Below are 19,220 nucleotides of genomic sequence, written 5' to 3' on the forward strand. Positions count from 1 at the left end.
GCTCCCAAGTTCTCCCCTGTTAGCAAACTAGCCAGTCCTGGCCCTGCTCCCCGGTCCATCCTGGGGGGCACCAATTATAATGTGACACCACTCTGGGTGCAAAGGCGGCAGAGTCCTACCATTCCTGAAGCCTTCCCCAGTTGATTCGGATCTTCTGGTGGACACTAACTCTGAAGAGGTCCTTGGCCCGTGAGGTTGCACCTGAGTACCTTTGCAAGATATGTCAGGAGAAGGAAGAAACAGAGACATGGGAAGGCTCAAGATAAACAATACTTATTGTCTCCTTTCATCAACCAGACTTATCGGAGAAAAAGATGGCATTCCTCTTAGAACGCAGCTGCCATTCCTCATGGAATCAGACTTGCTACCAGGTCATCAGGACATTATTCATTTTTTTTTTTTTTCTGTTGAAAAGCAAACCTTCCGGGATTCCAGCTTCCAGATCCGTCTTTTTTATATACTGAATATGCATGACTTGGCCATTTTCCAACACACACACAGCTCCTCACTTACACGGGTCCCTTCCCTTCTGGACGGCTGACGGGGCCTGACGAACCAGGCTCCCAGTCTTCTCGCAAGAAAGTCAGGATTGCTACACCCGCACCACCAACTCCGGCCTCTGAGTCATAATTTATTTCTGCGTTAACTTTTCACATCAGAACATCTCCGTTTCAGCTGCCAAGTCTTTAATAGAGCCTGTGTGCGGACAGGGGGGAAATCTCTGCCACTCCCATTTATTATCCCCAAGCATGGCGTTTCCTCTCCATGTAATCTTATCGTGTATTTCATTACAGGATGGTGTATCGCGTCCAATGTTCAATGGCTTCTCGGTAAGACACACCCAGATATTTAGAGTGAGAATGGGGTTTGGGCAGACTGGCCATATGTGGGGAGACCAACTGTCCTGGTTGACCCCGGCCTGAGAAGGCTCCCAGGATACAGGGTTTTCAGGGCGAAAACCCAGATGAGTGGGTCCCACCGGCAACACGATGCCTCACACAGCGAGCACGTGATCAGGTCTCGGGAGCCACCACTCTCCTCCCACTGACACGCTGCGTGACCCCAAGCAGGCCACTTCATGTCTTTAGGCTCCTGTTTGTCCGGCAAAGCCATAAAACCACAGGTAAGGTCTTTTACCTATCTCGTAAAAAAAATATTATCTAGACAAAGAATTTCTAAATGTATAAAAAGCCTAAGGAGGATTTCCCAACACAGTAGGGCCCAGAGCTGTTTCCTGTGCTCAAAGGGGCAGCCATGAAGGGGTGTGCGGGCCATGACCACACTGAGCATGGACACAGGTGCCTACGGACCTCATGGGACCAACAGCATCCATACGCTGCCTTCTGCGCTCGCAAACCCTGGTCGCATTTATAAATGGGCCAAAGCCACTGCCCCAAAGAACAACATCCAAACAGCTGTCAACGGCCGTGGTTCCCCCCCCCCCGCCCTGCTCAACAGCCACCCTGGACAAAGGTCTGCATTATAGCCCTTCTACTGCCCTCCCTGTCTGTGGCTGTCTCCACCGAATCCACTAGAAAGCAGCCCCCAGTGCTCCCTCCAGGCACCTACCTCGGAGCACATCCAAGCCAGACAGCAGATACACAGAGAGGGAACTCACAGACACCAGGTCTATACTCAAGAATCCCAAGTGTGTCCTTCGGGCTGATGGGACAGTGCTAGCAAATTCACCGGGAGGCTCCCTCTGGACGAGCACAGACTGAACAAAGCTCCACACTGTGTCTCTTTGTCCACAGGTTTCGCCCTGCCGCCGCATCAGTCCCTGACCCCAGGCAGGTGCTTCTCCTCTTCCCACAGGGGGACGTCTGGAGCCGGGGCCGCACACTTGGGACCCAAGGACCAGCTCTGGCCTCGTAGAGCTTGTACTTGGCCCGCCCAGTATTTGTACGAATGACGCAGGAGTTGCCAACTTGTAAGACTCAGCGGTTTCCACGTAAAAACCTGGACCTCTGGGCTTCTCTTGGAAATCAGATCTGGCAAGGCCAGGCCCTCCACGGCAACCAGAGCTGGGACCGATGACAGCGGCCCCTCGCAAGCACCAAACCCCTTCTACCTCCCAGCGTCTCTCAGAGACAGGATCAATCACCATGTTCAAATTAACACACAGGTAAACGCTTCTTGAACCTGCATCTCTACCAAAGTGGGAAAATGATCCACTGTCCCAGAAGGCCACACACTTTACGAAAAATGAGCGAGACCATTGTCCTCCCTGGAAGAAAGAGTGTGGTGAACATGGAGGCAGCCTCCTCCTGCCACCACCCACCTGGTCTCTCATGGGCCTTTGAGTCTATGACCCTTGGTCTCTCGTCTTCAAAGCACCTAAACTCTTAAAGGCCATAGAAAGCCAACCGTGGAAATTGAGAATACGAGTTCATCAGAGTCAAGAATCCAGCCCACGGGAAGGGGTCCCATCAGGCTCTGCCGCGGACGGGCAGCTCTGCCCGCATGTGCTTCTGGCATTTTGCGGAGCAGACCCAACTATCCAGATCGAGCCCGAGCCCTTCACAAAAGTAATCACACATTGTGTGGATCTCATTGCAAAACGGACCACGTCACCCTCTGTTCGGCAAACAAGAGGTATGTATCATTTTCCAGATTCTCTTCTCTGTTGTAAAATGTATCCCATCCATTCATTCTCCAATTACCCGCTATGTTTTGCTGGCATGATAACCCCGCCAGATTCCAAGAAAGCACGTTGGGGCCTCACAGAGGAGTGCTCAAACCAGTACCAATACTTACATCACTGCTCCTGGGCCTCGCCAGTGCCAGGCTGTCCCGGGCCAAGGCCACGATCACGTTGCTTTTCTCTCCGGCCCAGTGCACCACCATTTGATTGTGGGAATCATTCAGACTAACCTGAAAGAGATCAGACCGACACAGGAATTAGGACCCATGACGAGTGAGGGCCACGATATTCTAAAGCAAGACTCTCTCTCCTCCTCTGTCACTCAGAAATAGCTAAGATTCGGAGATCTGAAGCATGGGACCGGGGTGGCCTATTTTTCCTCCAGTGCACATTCCGCAAGACACAACTCCCCCAAGAAGAAACACAAATTCCCTGCCATTTTGGATATAAATGGATTGCAAAAAATCTTCTCAGGCTCTCTCTGGCATACCTAGTGACTTTGCTTATCCTTGTCTTTTGCGTAATCAGTCTCCGGTTACTTTCATCTCTAACCCATACGTGGGTCATGCACTCCGAAGGCCTTGAAACCAAAACACTGGCACATCTTCATCATTCAGAAAAAGTGCACAGGCCAGAAAGACTACATGCTCTCAAACCTCCATTCAAACTGGTACCCTGTCTGGCCGACAGGTGACATGGCTGGTCCCCAGCTCCTCACAAGGAGGAACAAGAGAAAAACGTCGCGGTACAAGTTTTATTTAATTAGCTTTAAAGTATCCCAAGTAAGGAAATTATTTTCCAGGACTCCCCAGAAATGACCTTCAGATTCTTGCTAACAGGAGTTCCCAGACTTCTGGATTTTGTAAACCAGGAAGATGAAAAGAAATTAGAAAGGCCAACAGAGGACTGGTTGGCCAACTCTATTTTGCCAGGAAAGGACATTAACAAAAACAGCCACTGTGTCGAGCCTGACTTGCTGTTCTCTGCACCAGTTTCCTCTGCTCTCTGAGGACACAGCAGACTCAGGCCCAGGCTGCCCTGAGGTGGGGTGTGGCCTGGGACTGACTTGAGGCCACGGAACATGAGGGAAGGTGGTCAGGGCCACCAGCCCCAGCCCCTGCCAGCCCTCTGCTTCTTTCCCATCCACAGACGCCATTCAGGACTCCAGAGTCCCAGACGAGAGCAGAACCACAAGAAGGAGCCAGAGTCCCCAGTGAGAAAACCCTTCGCTCATCAGTAATACTCGCTTTGAAGTCCTCATAGTTGGGGGATCCATTTACGCCCCTGAGCTTCTGGGACCCATCCGTTATGCAGTTAGCCCTCCTAAGCAACATGACCACCATAATCACTGTCGTTTTTTAAAGAAAGGACAGTTTAAGGGCGCCTGGGTGGCTCAGTCATTGAGCATCTGCCTTCAGCTCAGGTCATGATCCCAGCGTTCTGGGATCGAGCCCCGCATCGGGCTCCCTGCTCAGCGAGAAGCCTGCTTCTTCCTCTCCCACTCCCCCTGCTTGTACTCTCTCTCTCTCGCTGCCTCTCTCTCTGTCAAATAAATGAATAAAATCTTTAAAAAAAAAAACCTAAAAAACAGAAAGAAAGAAAGAAAGAAAGAAAGAAAGAAAGAAAGGGCATTTAACACCGAAAACTGTATAAGGATCTATCTCGGAATAAAGAACAGTTCTTTTAGACAGTTTTGCTTTATGAAAAACTTAACTCCATTCCTTTTATTTTTCCTCTTTCACCAGACACGGGCGGGGACCGTTCGAGGGCCGGCATCTCAGAAGCCCTGAGCTAACATTTCACCCACTCTGGGTGAAGAGCAAACCAATGACCATACGAACAAAAATTCCAAGACCTGCTGTTAACAGTCGGAATCAGGACAAAGACGCCCCAAAATCAGGAACATGCACTCTCCCTCTTGCTCAACAGTGTCTGGGAGAGGCCTCTTTCACCAGTCTCTCCAGCCCTGGCTGTCTGGGGCACGTGTGGAAGGAAATCAAGCTTCTGGGCTCCGAGGAGCCTGCACGATCCAGCCTGCATCCCCTCCCACCACCGTCACCCCTGGGGCGGATGCGAAGTCCAAGCTCGAGCCGCCGTGCCCTCTGAGCTGCCGTCCAGTGGAGGCTCTGCGGCAGAAAACCCTCCCCACACTTCCTTTCTCCTTTCTGTTCCTCATCCTGCACCGCCCCAGCTTTCCCCCACCCCCCTCCCTGAGGTGCTCTCAGCTGTCACAAGGCAGAAGGGAAACACCTGTGCCACAAACTTGGCAGACAAGATGACAAAGGAGCTAATCCTTAACTACTCCGCTCTGGCCCTTAAGCGCCTGCATTTCATTTGACCCGGGATCCAAACGCTTTCGGAAAATATCTGAAATGAGACCTCTGTGAAGAAAAAGACCTTTTGGTATCTTTTAGGAAACTATGTCATTCCAAAATGTTCCTTCTCGTTCACGGAGAGACGTCCAGGTGCGCATCAAGAGAGAAGGACAAATGCAAAACAGAAGAAAGTAAATAACGTAACCCAGAACGCTACAGGGGAAAAGCCGAGAAGGGAATCCCCACCAGCAGCTGACGGGGCCTTACTCCAGCCTTCCCGTTCTCCCACCTCTTCCCCTCCAGCTCACGCCTCTGGGAGGAATCTAGAAGCATCTACAAATCAGAAGCCCAATAGCCCAAGTACCCTGGGATTTCAGGCTAAAAGTCTTTCCCCCCCAAACCATTCTCGCCCTTAGAACCAGACGGGAATAAATAGTACGTGTGCAAACATCGATACAATAAAGGATTCGGCACCTGGAAGAACCACCCGAGTTCTCAGGGTCTGGCACGAAAAAGCACCCCCCCCCCCCGATATCTGCCTCGGGCAACCTCAGAATGGTCCCCCAGGCCGGTGACAATCGAATCACGCTCTGAACAGGTTACAGAGCCTCCGGTGAGGAGAGTGGGAAAGAGGTCTCCACGGAACGTGCCGAAGCCTCTCTCCCCAGCGGACGTGAGATTTATGAGGCCCCAAACCCGTCCGAACAGAGGTGAAGGGGTGAGAGCAGCACAAAGGACAAGCGTCAGAGCGTCCAAGGGCTTTCTGACAAAGGAAGCCGAAGGCAAGCTTGGTGAAACACCTTTAAAAAAAGGGGGGGGGGGGACTTAATAAATGAGACACAGTTAACTGGAGCTGTAAAAGCAGCAGGGAGGGGCCCGATGCCTCCCCTCGGAAGGCAAAGAAAAATCGCATGCCACCGCAATCTCCGCACACAGAAACCGCGTCATCAACAACCCACAGCGCCCGGGAGGTACTTGCAGCCTCGGGGAGGCTCTCGGGCAGGTCGTTCATGTCCGCGAGGTCATCCGGTCTGGGACTCCCAAACCGGGCTGAAAGAACCACCACAGACCTACCGGGTCAGCTCCGTCTCTGACTGGGGCCCAGGAATTCCTGTTTTTAAAAGAGATGCTCCGGGTGTCCGTAATGCAGCTTATCTGGGGAGCGGTGAATCCAGGCCATTCCCCTTCCTACTGGCAGTATACCTGGGATCCGACGACTCACTGCTTCGGGGAGAGGCTGTCTTTGGGTATTTGGGGTAGCTGTTAAAACTCCATGATCTGATAAATGCCACGACGGGGACAAACCTCAAAAACACTACGCTACTGAAAGAAGCTAAACACACAAGGTCACGATAGAGCCTGATTCCACATACATGAAAGGTCCGGACTCGGTCCGGAATCGGTAAATCCATACAGATGGAAAGCAGACTGGTGGTTGCCAGGGGCTGGGGGGAAAGGGACCTAGGGAGTAACCATGTCACAGGCAAGGGGTTTTATTTTGGAGAACTGGAACTAGGCAGGGGGCAGTGGTTGCACAACATCGTGAATGGACTATAAGCCACTGCACTGTTCACGTGAACGTGGTTAGTGTTATGTGAATTTCATCTCAATAATATATTTTTTTAAAAGCCTGTCTGTATCCGTGACCTGTAAAGAACATCATATTTTCAAGGTGCTGATCTAATACCGGGGAGCTCCCACTCTTAAGAAATGCTTGTTTCATCTCCTCTCGATCTTTCCTGCTACCAAAATATGCAGCCCAAATGAGTCATAGAGGAGGCAGGCTGAGGAGTAGGTCTCTGGCCAAAGCAATCCTTCAAAGTGCTGTCAGCGGCGTCTGCAGCACCACGGTATCCCCGCAGGCCTCCCGCTCCCTGCTCACCAGCCCCTGGCCCCTGGTCCCTGCTCGCCGGCCCCTGGCCCCTGCTCGCCGGCCTCTGGCCCCTGACCACCGGCCCCTGGCCCCTGCTCGCCGGCCTCTGGCCCCTGACCACCGGCCCCTGGTCCCTGCTCGCAGGAGAAATGGCCACGAGCTCTGAACCAGCATCCACTTCCAGCTCCCAACAATCGTCACCACCCCCACACTGAACACACCTCAGTCCAAGCCACCCCCATGCTGTCTCTCAGCCCCCCAGCACGCCCTGGCGTTCCAAAGAGGTTCAATGATTTGCCTCATTATTCAGAGTGAGAAAAAGAATCTGCTGCCACCCAAGCCCCAAGCTCCAGGTTGTTATAAATAGAAGGGAGGACAAATAAATTGCCTGTTGTATGGAGGCGCTGATTGCTCCAGCATTCACTTACTGATGAAGGCACTGAGGCCTACTGGGTGCCAGGCACTCTCTGAGGCTCTTCAGTAATGCCTCCCCTTGTCAAGGGTACACAGAGCACTTCTGGGGGAAATCAGTGCTGCAAGCCTGACCAGTGATAAGATATTTACAATAAAACCGTCCAAAGCTGTATACGCATTGAGGCTTATTCAGGAGGTGGGGTCCTTAATGGAACAGGCCCCACCTCATCTCCATTCATTTCTTCTGCCATTACCTCCTGCCAGTTAGTCAAACCTGAAGGTCAGGATGTCCTAGACACCCACAGCCCGTGGCCCTCACCACTCCTACACAGCTTCTTCCCAGAACACAGGACGAGGAGGACAAACAAGGCAGTCTGGTTCATTTCTCTGCCTCACTAGCAGGGAAATATGAAGAAGCATTTTTAAAAGTCTGCAATGAAGTATGAAACAAATACCACGTCCTCCAATTTCGAGGCCAGAGGCAGCTGCTAAACCCCTGAACGTCAGGACAGGCCTCAGGAAACCAAAGACAGGCTCCCGAGGTCCAAGAATAACAAGGGTTTCTCAGACCATCCATTTGCACGACCTAAATGCTAGGTAGGCAAACGGCCCCTCCGTGTCCCCATTCAGGACGGTGTCCTCACTATATTTAGCAGGCTCGTTACCCTCCCTGGGCGCCCCACCTCTGAAGGAGAACTGGAATCTAGTTTAAGAACTCCCTGCAGACAGCCCCTGCCCAGGGAGTGTCTGCGCAAGCATCTGACTTGGGTTTGCTCAAGATGCTTCGCCCACGGAACTCACGAACGACTCTGCTGAGAAATTCAGGCGGCCCATTTTACAGATGAGCAAACAAAGAGAGAATGACCGTGGATGAAAAAACTGAGCATTTCACCACCATCTCCTTAACCTCAGTCGGGAGCTCTCTTTAGAAGACAGGTAAGTAGACAGGTAGGTAGATGTCTTTTGCTTTCTCTCTACCCAAAGGGTGAGAATCATATTTTCACTGACTTAAAATACCAGTTCAGAAAGATCTACCTTTATTTCTGATCGATCCTTGGCAAGCAGAATCTAGCCACCACTGACCTCTACGTGTGGCACCCCTTCCTGAGGAACCCCACTTTGTCATTTAGCAAACAGCAGCTCTGCGATTCAGGGAGGTCTCCCTAGCAAACAGAACCTGTGAACAATCTCTGTCTTGAAAATAATCACCCCTTAATTCACCAGTCGGTGAGTAAGAAAAAGAAAACATCGGGCCAGACGGAACCTCAGAGAACATCCAAACCGACTTCCACATTTTGCAGATGAGGTTAATAAGCCCAGAGAAAGAGTCAGAGGTGCTGTTCCACGGGACCCCAGAGCAGGGCATACAGGCGGAGCCTCAAACCGGGCTTTGTTAATGGGCCGCTGAGCACGTGAGCTAGGGCCAGCCTCAAACAAGGATTCACCTGTCCACCCAAGCCGTTTCCAAGAGCTCTGCACGATGGCTTCACAACACGCGCTTTCTGTACCCTTCCTCTCTGGGTCTGCAGTTTCCCCATAAATAGCCCCCCACCCTCGTTCATTCGTATTTATCGAGCACTTACTACACAGCAGACACCATGCTAGGAGTCAGGAAACAGGATGTCTGGGGGCAGGGGCCTGACCTCGTGTGGCGGAGATGGTGTGACTGACTGCCCCACAGACTGAAGACATGATCTACAGCAGGCAGCGCAGGGTTAGGGGAAATGCGGTGGAGGAGAAAGGTCTGGACCCAGGCATGAGCAGAGCAAAAGCCAGGAACGGGGAGACACGGGGACTGTCAGGTTTGAAAAGCTACAGGAAAATTAGCGTAGCCAGGAGAGCCAAAGGGGAAGGCAGACTCATAGGCGATCTCCAGGTTTTCAGGGGGGGAAAGGAGAGTTCACAGCAAACAGGCTGTGGGTCCCTGGCTGAGAGCAAAGCTCTCCCTGGAATACTGGCAAGGGGCAAGTGTACCACGGGACCCTGGAGACAAGTCGGAGGCCTGGGTTTGAGTCTTGGTCTCTACGACTTATTAGCTGCAAAACCTTTGGTACGTCACTACCCCTTCTGGGAGCCTCAAAACACCCCTCTGTGAAATGAGAAGAAAAAGAATCCTTATCTTCCTGATTTTACGGGACTGCAAGCAGCATCCAATGAGAGGTTATCTGCGAATATATTTCATAAACTTCAAAATGCTAAAACATTACTTCCTTCTGTTGTTGATCGATGGTTTATACCAGAAAAAGCCATTCTTCACAAAACAGCTCCATATAAAAAATGAACGTCGGCCAGGGCTGGAACCCAGAGGCCTAAGAGGTGGCACTGATTTCTTGCACTTTCCTTGACCCAAAGGAACACATTTAAATCCTGCATCATGGGATGCCTGCGTCAGCAGTTAAGCGTCTGCCTTCGGCCCAGGGCGTGATCCCAGGGCCCTGAGATCAAGCCCCACATCGGGCTCCCTGCTCCTTCCTCTCCCACTCCCCCTGCTTGTGTTCCCTCTCTTGCTGGCTGTCTCTCTCTCTGTCAAATAAATAAATAAAATCTTTTTATTAATTAATTAATTAATTGATTAAATCCTGCATCGGGCCTTCCCCTTCCCAGTGGCTTCTGTACCACGCTGAGGGAAGCTAACCGAGAGCAGAGCACATCCCGCCCAATAGCACAGCTGACTGACTCCCCGGTAATGCAAGATGCCTTCTGAGCTGCAGGAATGCAAGGCACCAGCTGGAAGCAACCCCCACCCCACCCCCAGCCCTCTCAGGTAGCTCAACACCCCCCCTCCAGCTCAGAGCAGACTGTCCTTTCACCCCTGTCCGAGTCCACATCCCTCCTTCATCTGTCTCCTCTAAAGATTCAATGCCTTGCTGCCGCAAGAGCCCTTCCATCACCACCAGCAGCAGACGCCTTGTCCAATGCAGCAAGCCTTGTGCACAGTGAACTGCAGGATTTTTTTCAATTTCTCAGTGAGAGAACTTCAGGGGACTAAATACATACAGAGGAGGTAAGGCCTAGAGACTCGGTCTCCCATTATGCAAAGAATGGTTTCAAACACTTCAAGTCTCCCCAAAACACGCCCACAGTTTCCCAGGCCACTCGCCCACCTCCGCTCTGTCCCCATGCCCTGCCATCAGTGGGTTCTCCTGTGGGGATCCTTGGGCAGGCCAGCACTGGCCTTTCTTCCCAAGTCCCTGGGCTGACCCACACAGAACTGTCGTCTGTGCATGCATCCCCTGGGATAACGAGAAGCAGGGACCCCTACTGTCTGGACCCTGACCCCATCCACGGCCTCTCTCATGGGCACCCACTTGTGTGTGCACAGTGACAGCCTCCAAAGTAGAGCCTTTGACCCAAGGCTGCTTTGAGCCCCAGCCCTCCAAGTTCAATGAACCCATCCAGCTTTTCCTAATTTCTTCCGGAATAGAGGTTTCCTAGGAGTTCAAAACTTCATCAAGACATTACTCAGCTCCCCAGCCCACCAGAGTAAAATGGATCTCACCCCGGTACCAACTAGCGTCTTAAATTCCCAATTCGGGACCCACTCAATGGCTCAAACCCACATCTATTTAATGTAAGAATCACCCTACTAGCCCCCTCCCCCACTTCGATCCATAGTTATTCTGGGGGAAAAAGTTTCTTTTTTTTTCTTTTTAAAAATAATTTTTTATTATGTTATGCTAGTTACCATACAGTATAACCTTAGTTTTTGATGTAATAAGTTTCTACTGAACAGGCTAGCCTCTTTTCTACATAACAGAAGCAATATCACTCAAGTTCTTCATTAAAAAACCCAAAAAAAGGGGGGTGGGGAGAATAATACAGAGCACATTGGCCCCCACGCAGCCCAAAACGCCTATAAGTACATCTTTTTATTGCCCTTGTCTGCCACTCAGATTTGGGACATAATCACATCAGTCTGCCTTTCTGAGAATTCGTAGCTGTGTTTTTTAATCTAATTCAGGGGACTGGAGATAAATCATCGTGAAGGGTCCTGATTTTCCGAGCCGAGGGCTTGAGGCGGCAGCCACAGCAGAGTCATGCTAAGTTACGGGGCCGGCCGGGAAGCGGGGGGATCCATGCAGTGATGAAGACCACACGCCCCGTGCTGTTTGTCTTCATGCCAGCCTGCAGGGTCACAGGGACGAAAGACAGACTCAGCTCCGCGGAGGTAAGTCAATAAGCACACAGGAAGCGGAGGGCAGGGGCGGGGAGGAGAGGGCTCCGCCGGGGAGGCACTGTTTACATCTTCCATTGCTCAACAGACAGGCAGGGTCTGCGCACCACGCGGCAAAGCCTGGGCCGAGGGAGCTGTCTGTGCCAGGCCACAATGAAAGGGAAGGCACTGGGGCGTCCACGGGTGGCTCAGTCGGTGAAACATCTGCCTTGGGCTCAGGTCATGATCCCAGGGTCCTGGGATCGAGTCCTGCAGGGGGCTCCCTGCCACTCCCTCTGCTTGGGCTCTCTTGCATACACACTCTCTCTCTCCCCGTCCAATAAATAAATAAAATCTTAAAAAAAAAAAAAAAGGAGAAGGAAAAGAGGTCAGCCTTCATCACCCAAGTGACGGATGCAAGGAGGCAACCGTGCAGAGGTCCCCACCCCCCCCCACCACGTGAACACTGCACCCTCAGCATCCTCCACGGCCACGGATGCGTTCCGACCTAGACAGGAGAGGCCCCTGTCTCCCGCCACCCAACCTGGCGGTCCACAGCCACCGAAGCCTGGTTCAGACCACAGCCCTCAACTCTCGCTTTGCCCCCGCTGTTTGTGGTGGGAACAAATGCATACAGCGTCTCTCCCGGGTGAAGCAGAGGCTGCCCGGCCCTGGAAAAGGCAGGCCTCCTGCCATTAAAGCGATGCCTCCCAATGCAGTAGCCAAGGGCCACATGTGGCCAGTTCAACTTAAATTGAATTCATTAAAATTAAGTGAAAGAAAAGAAATTCAATTCTTCGGTCACAGCAGCCACGTTTCAAGTCTTCCACCACCGTATACGCCACTCGACATGCTGGGCCATGCACACGGAGCATCTCCGGCACCGCAGAAAGAGCTGTCAAAGAGCTGCGTTAGAAGCTCCGCCAGGAGCCCAGGGAGGCAGGGTCTTCCCGCTCTTGGCTGGCGGCAGGGACACGATCATGGAGGTCACCGTTCTTATTAACAATGACCCGGGGGTAACAGAATTGTGTGCTTATTTTTAACTCCCCACAGCAGTCCTGATTGTTATGAAGCCCTATTTTTAGGGGACCCACCCCCAAATGCACAAAGCATGCTTCATGAGATAATAAAAAAAGAAAAATGGGGGGTCTCACAATAAGGTAGGAGACAACCCAAATCTTGATGCCGATCAGCCACCGACCCTGCCTTCTCTGATTTATAGCATTATCGGCCACTTCAATGCTTGAAGGCTGCCCATGCCACTTCTTCGAAGGCCCTAGGTCCACAGGTCGATAAACCAATAAATTAGGTCGAAATTAACTGTGGCTCATTTTAAACTGAGGGAAATTGATTTTTACATCTACGTGGCTGGACTGAATATGCCCTGTGCCAATGGATCTGGGTATACCCAAAGAATACGTAGGAAGGTTCTGCGCTCAGCAAAGAAAATGCCTCACCCCTAGCAGCCCAGACCACTTCTGAAGAAATACTAATCCTCGAATATTCAAACCAAAATGTAGCGAGCTCTCCTTTCCTTTCCATCACAACTGAATCTTAAAAAATGGAGGAAAAGTTCATGTAATACCTCGGCTTGAATCTACTTCCGTGCAGTGAACTCTCAATTACCCACCTCTGAATTACTGTCGAAAATTCTCAATGCCAAACTGGCTTCCCCTGAACACATTAGTGCCAGCCATCTCACAGATCAGCTCTTGGAAGAACGCAAGCTCATTTTACTATTCACCTAAGCAAAATTTAATCAGGAAGGTAAACTGCCGCTTTAATAAAAAGGCTAAATAAACACGTAGCAAAGGCAAACAGGTTACTTTTTGGATTAACCTCCCCCTCCAGATTATTCGAATGTTCCTGTCTGCCCGCTACAGTGGACAGGACACGGCCGGCTCCATCTATCTCTGGCTCTGGGATTAAACAATGACAACACAAAGATGATCTGTTCCTCTCTAAGGAGGAACAGACCAAAATATGACAATGAAATGACCCGACGACATCCGCCTTTGGCTTTGGGATATTAGCTGCGGTTAGGACCTGCCTCCTGGACCCCAGGTCTCAAAGCAATCGACTAAACACACCATTAACTTTATTTTACAGAATATAAAGAAGACATTCTCGAGAGGAACACGAGTTAAAACCAAGATCCACGGTCTCTAGGTTCTGACATTCTCACAGACCTGGGCTCTTCATCTCTAGGGAACTGCTCTCCAGCAGCCTGCCTGGGACTCAGGGCTACAGTGCGGTTCTCCCGGCCTGCAGGGACCCTCAGAGTGCCATGAGAGTGAGTTTTCTTTCCCCTGGCCTGGAGGAAAAGTAACTATGACTCTTCATCGAACTCCCTACCTTTTGAGAGTCAAATGCCATAAATATATTGTGGAGCCAGAGCTAACCTCATTAGTCATGCTATCAGGGGCTATGGATCACAGAAAGCCACTGATTATTACAAATGCCAAATTTTCTGTACCTCTGTGCTGTACATGCATAGGATGTTTCTGGAAAGACATACAGAAAAATGGAGGACAGTGGTTGCCAACTGAGAAGGGGCAGCACGTCAACAAGGGACACGAGAGGGAGGAAACTTACTTCTCACTATATTCTTGTACAAATTTTATCTTATAGACACGTATTACCCCCTGAAAGCTGAATAAACACGGTAGACACCTTTTCGTTTCATCTGTTTACATCTCCCATCTCCTCCCCCCTCTCCTTTTCCTCCCATTCCTTCCACCTCTGACAGCCTCTGCCCACGATGCCCCAAGATGGACAAGCTCTTGATGAACTAAACGGTAGGCAGAGACGGAGCAAAGAGCTACACGCGGTAAGAACAGATGCCAAGTAGAAGCAGGAAGTTTTTCAAGGTCACATCCTTTACCGAGCCAACCCAACACACCCCGCAACTCTTCACCTACACAGAAGCCAATGTGTAAGAGCAAATGCTTTGCCTTCTCATTTTCTGGAAGCAAACAGGTCAAGCATCCTAGCTTCAGGATCAACCAGCCAATTCTTTCCCAAGCAAGTGTATCCTGCAAGAATCGACTCCAAAGAGATCTAAAGCTACACAGTATTCCACCCCCAAAGGAGGCTCTTTGTCCCAGGGCCTTGTGCTGTAACAGACACTTTATTTTCAGTCTCAAATCAGGACACTGAATACTCCCTGGCCTCTAAAAAGCAGGAATTATGAAGAGAGAGCTCATTGGAAGGAAAATAAACCTGTAAATCGTGTTAGGCTTTGCCCTTCATTCCAAAGGATTTTTCCCCAAAACAACACCATTAGCAATACCACGATCACCGTAAAAGGGAGGATTCTGTACAACAGAATCCCAGTTCTTTATTCAAAATAACCCCCAGGACAGCACGGCAAAATCAGGACTCCACTATCCTCGCCACTGAGAGAGCCAACTCATTTTCACTCTCTGTCTGTGGGCTCGCCATGGTCCTCCTTATAAATACCTTTTCTGGAACTTGAATGTGCTTCCTACCCTCCAGGCTTCTCTTCTTCCAAATGGGCAGTTGGTCCACAAATATTCATTAAGGGCTCCCAAGTGCCAGTCACAGAGAAGAGAAAGGCTTGATCCGTGCCCTCAAGGAGCCAACAGGGAGATGAGACAAACAAGCAATTATAACACAAGGCTGTTAGGGCTGTAACCAAGCTCAAAAGAACTCTTCCCACTGGAGCCTGGGAAAACCAGGAGATGCTCCTTGGATGCTGAAGAAGGGCACAGGGGTTCTGCAAGCCAAGACAGGAGCAGGGAAGACCATCTCAGGCAGAGAAAAAGCAGCGTGATGACAGAGCGCCATGGAGTGAACACCAATTCAGGAAGAAACTCAGTGTGGAAAGAATTATGGAATCCCCCTTCTTGGATTTGGCCCCAACTTCTAAACTCCGAACTTGGGCAGAAAAGTCCCAATATCTGATAGCAACTTGTGTTCACCACTATTGCCAGGCTTCATTATTACAAACACGTCTGTAAGGAATCGTGGCAGAAACCCATCTCCCACATCAGAGAACAGGAGGATGAATGTGATCACGAGAACCGTGCCTAGTTTACTCCGTAGGTTAGTGGAGCCAAAGAAAAAGCAGCCACATGCCAACACAGGGCTCTTTCTCAGCCGCAGGAAGGTATCTCCCTGCAAAAGCACTGCTGGCTCCCCTTCCTGAAGCTGGTGGCCTTAATGTCAGCCCTCCAGCTTCTTTGGTCAGGCAGCCTCTGCTTGCAGCTCTAATCTATGTGGCCAGGCATCCTCTCAACCTCACTCAAAGGTCAGAGGGCAAGAAGCTGCGGAGTGTCTGAGCCCACTGACCTTATCCCTCCATCTCCGGTGCCTTCCCATATCACACAACCCTCTACCACCCGACTGTAGAGCTACAGGGGCTTTGCTGTGTCCGTGTGCACTGGCTCCTGCCCAGCACGTGTCTGTAGCCGCATTCGCTTTATCTACTCCTTAAACTCTAAACATCCGAAATTCCCCACCCTCCCTCATCTGCACTCCCATCTCTCTTTAGAACCACACTCCATTTGAGCCATAGTGTGGGAGAGCACTGCAATTCCTTAGGCTTTAACAGTTAAAGGGGAGGGGGGGCTGAAATGGAACTTGGCTTAGAGCTAGAAGCAGAATGGCCGTATAATTTATAGCCTGCATCCTGACACTTGAGAGAGAAGGCAGTGCTTTCATAAGCAGCAGGGACAACTTATAAACTAGGTCTGTCCCAGGGAAAACAGGGCAAATGGTCACCCTTGTTAGAAAGGTCATTCCAAATAGAAGAGTTACTCCAGAGGTCCAAGAGGGGTGCGCCAAACCCTTTCAGTCCCTGACCCTTGTGCCTGCAGTCTAAAGGGGCTGTGTCAGATATGCTTGTGGCAGAAAGCCCAGGACCAGGAAGTTCTTCCTTCTATCTAACTCAGATCCTTAAAGATTCAAGTTAATCCCTCTTTTATTAACCTGAGGGCCTCAGAGAAAACAGTGCCCTGGGCCTTCACCCTTGGTAGGAATTCATCATTCCGAGTCGTACTGCTGGCTCTCCATCCTTCAACTGAACCAAAGTCAATCTGGCTGGCTCAGAAATAGAAAAGCCAAGGGTTGGGCAGTCGTTCCCAATGAGAACACAGTTCATCTTTAACTTGCCCCAAGTCCCCAGGAGCCCTCACAAACCAAACCCAAGGAGGAAATGGTACCTGCATGCATACTGTTGAGACTAGCGTGCTCTGCCCTCAGCCAAAACTACAGCTGCAGAGGACCTGAACCCCAGGAAGAAGAGACTCCCACCCCTCCCCGCCCCCAGCTCCCAGAGAGCTGACTGAAGCCCAAGGCAGAGCTGGGCGGCCAGGAAGACTCCTTGAACAAGGCGGTCTCTCTTTATCCCTCCCCTACTCAACATCGGGATGCTGCAGCCCCAGTTGAGAGCAAGGACCTTGCTGTCTTCTTTTCCACATACAAAAGGAAGTCTCTCATAAGGGTGGATAGGGGAAGAAGGTCAGGACACACACACACACACACACACACACACACACACACACACACGGAGGCAGGCTCCAGCAGCCTTTGCCCACAGCAGCTACATCCCCCTCGGCACACAGTCTTTCCCAGGGCCTGATGTAGATGGAAGTCAAGTGCTCCCACCCACTTGTCACCATCCCTACCCCCTATACAGCCATGTATTTTTTATTTTAGAAAAGAATTATTTAGGGAGCATTGCAGAAAGAGAGGGCAACTATTTGATCACCCAAAGGTCACTGAGATAATGCCAACAAAAACTAAACAGCAGGCAACCCTGCCACATGTGACCTTGGGCTAGTCACTTCACCTTTCCCAGCTTGCGTTTTTTCATCAACAACATGGCACAATCAGTGAGACGGTTTATAAGGTTCTTCCTGGTTCCCAGGGTTGAATGTTTAATTCTGTACATTTCCTGAAGAAATGGCTAAAGAAAATCAGTGAAGAGAGGAAGAATTCAGACGAACCTTTTAACTTCTGCTTTAAATGGGAACATTTTGACTCTAGAAACCGTGCAATTTACCATCTCCTCCGGTCCCACTTTTTCTTCCCCACTGACCTTCTAGTTTTGCTGATGTCAATCATAACCACAGGGCTGGGAGTCTCATGAGGCAATAACAGGGTCAAATTAATTTTGCCAATGCTGATACTAATCCACAAACTCTGTCTGCTCTTCCTAGCAGTAAGTCTGGCCATAAAAGTGAAATTCATGTTACTTATGATCTAATAAGCCCATTGCCTGGACAGAAATAAATCACTTGCTGAATAACAATGCCCACCAGATTCTTGCAGTCTTTCAAATCCCTAAGTTCCAGGAGTTAATATTCTTGTCCAAAAATAAAGTCGGTACCTCAAAGGGGAAGGTGGAATGGATAGACCCCCCCCACAACAAACAACAAAATTCAGCCCTTACACACACACACACACACACACACACACACACACACTCACTCTCTCTCTCTCTCTCTCTCACTCTGACCAAACCAAGATAGTCACGCTTTCAGGTCTGCCCACCTTAACTGTGGTTAAAAATGGTAAGTAGGGAGCCCCCCTCCCCCTGCTGCTCCGTGTAAGTATCCTGCAACTGTAGGGTGCTCGCCTCCACTGCCAACTGACGGTACCCTGAAGAAACCCCGTTTTTCATCCACATGGAAAATAAAGCTGCACCCCTCCTCTATCTGCTGGAAACTACACGGGTGTGCACACACCCTGGGGAAATGGGTACTGCACCCCGCGAGTTACCTGGAAGGCGTTTGCTAAAATCGACAGGAAGGAGGAAAGATCAATGCCATTCAAGTGCGGACGGGCACACTCATGTGAGGGGGGGGTTAAAAAAAAACGCAAGCCGGGAAGTCCCCAGTGGTGCCTGAACCTGGGAGACGACCGCAGAGGATGGATGCGGGGCTGAGGAAGTGCGGGGAGAGGGACGAGCTGGGGGAAAGCGGGTGGCCGGCCGCTCACCTGTCCGTACACCTTGATGGGCTCCGGCTGCAGGGCAGCGCTCCGTCTCCTCCGGAGCGGCTTCTCGTCCGCCCCCCGGGGCTCCCCGCGCGCCCACAGCGCCGGCTCCCGCGGCTCGCCCTGCACCACGCGGAAGCCCCGGTCCTGGGGCAGGGGCGCGCGGCCGCCGTGCAGCGTCTGCGTCCACACCGCGCCCAGAGCCCCGGGCGGCAGCAGCGCGACCAGGGTGAATAGGAAGGGGAGTCGCGACTCCCTCCTGCTGCTCCGTGTCGCCATGTTCGGGCGAACGCTGCCGCAGGTGGCGCCGCCGCCAGGAGAGAATGTGTAGCGCGAGGCCGGGACGGCGGCTGGGCCGGGGCCGCGCGCGCCGCTCCCGGGGCTCCAGGCCGCCCGCGCCGCTCGGGGCCGCCCCGCTGCGCCCGCCGCAGCCTCCACCGCCGCAGCCTCCACCGCCGCCGCCGCCGGGTCCCGCTCGGCTCGGCGCGGCGCCGTCACGTGTGCGGCTCGCAGCCGCGTCCCCTTCGCGCACTTTCTGCGCTCGGCGGCCTCGGCGCGACTCGGGCCCCTCCCCCCCGCCGCCCGCGCGGGGATGGGGAAGTCAAGGCAGCGAGCGCCCGCTGGGGTGCGTCCCCTAGTCCGCCCGCGGGCGCACCGCGTCGTGCGCCCTGCGGCAATCCAGAGTTGTGTTGGGGCTCGCTTGCCTTCCCCAGAGTTAGTTGCCTCCTCTCCCAGGTTGCGTCGAGGTCGTCCTAAACCGTGGCGGGTCTCCTTTCCTGACTGCTACCGCCCCGGGGTTCCGTCGGGCCGCACGACCACCTCGCCCGGCCCCTGCTGCATCCCCACCTCCAAGGGAGA

At 51.8% G+C, this 19,220-nt stretch overlaps 1 protein-coding gene across 1 annotated transcript in view; it reads right to left on the minus strand.

The window, feature by feature from the left end:
- The window catches only part of SORL1 (sortilin related receptor 1), a 152,029-nt gene extending 133,290 nt beyond the window's left edge, over positions 1-18,739 (minus strand). Inside the window, exons 1-2 of the mRNA XM_045797999.2 lie at positions 18,366-18,739; positions 2,758-2,874 (exon numbers count right to left, since the gene is read on the minus strand). Coding sequence (XP_045653955.1) covers positions 2,758-2,874; positions 18,366-18,641 — 393 coding nt within the window. The 5' untranslated portion in view covers positions 18,642-18,739. The remainder of the gene's footprint in view (positions 1-2,757; positions 2,875-18,365) is intronic.
- Between the last annotated feature and the right edge of the window lie 481 nt (positions 18,740-19,220).

This window comes from Ursus americanus, chromosome 16 (assembly GCF_024610735.1).
Source record: "Ursus americanus isolate L20-20 chromosome 16, mUrsAme1.1.p, whole genome shotgun sequence".
Classification (NCBI taxonomy): Eukaryota; Metazoa; Chordata; class Mammalia; order Carnivora; family Ursidae; genus Ursus; species Ursus americanus.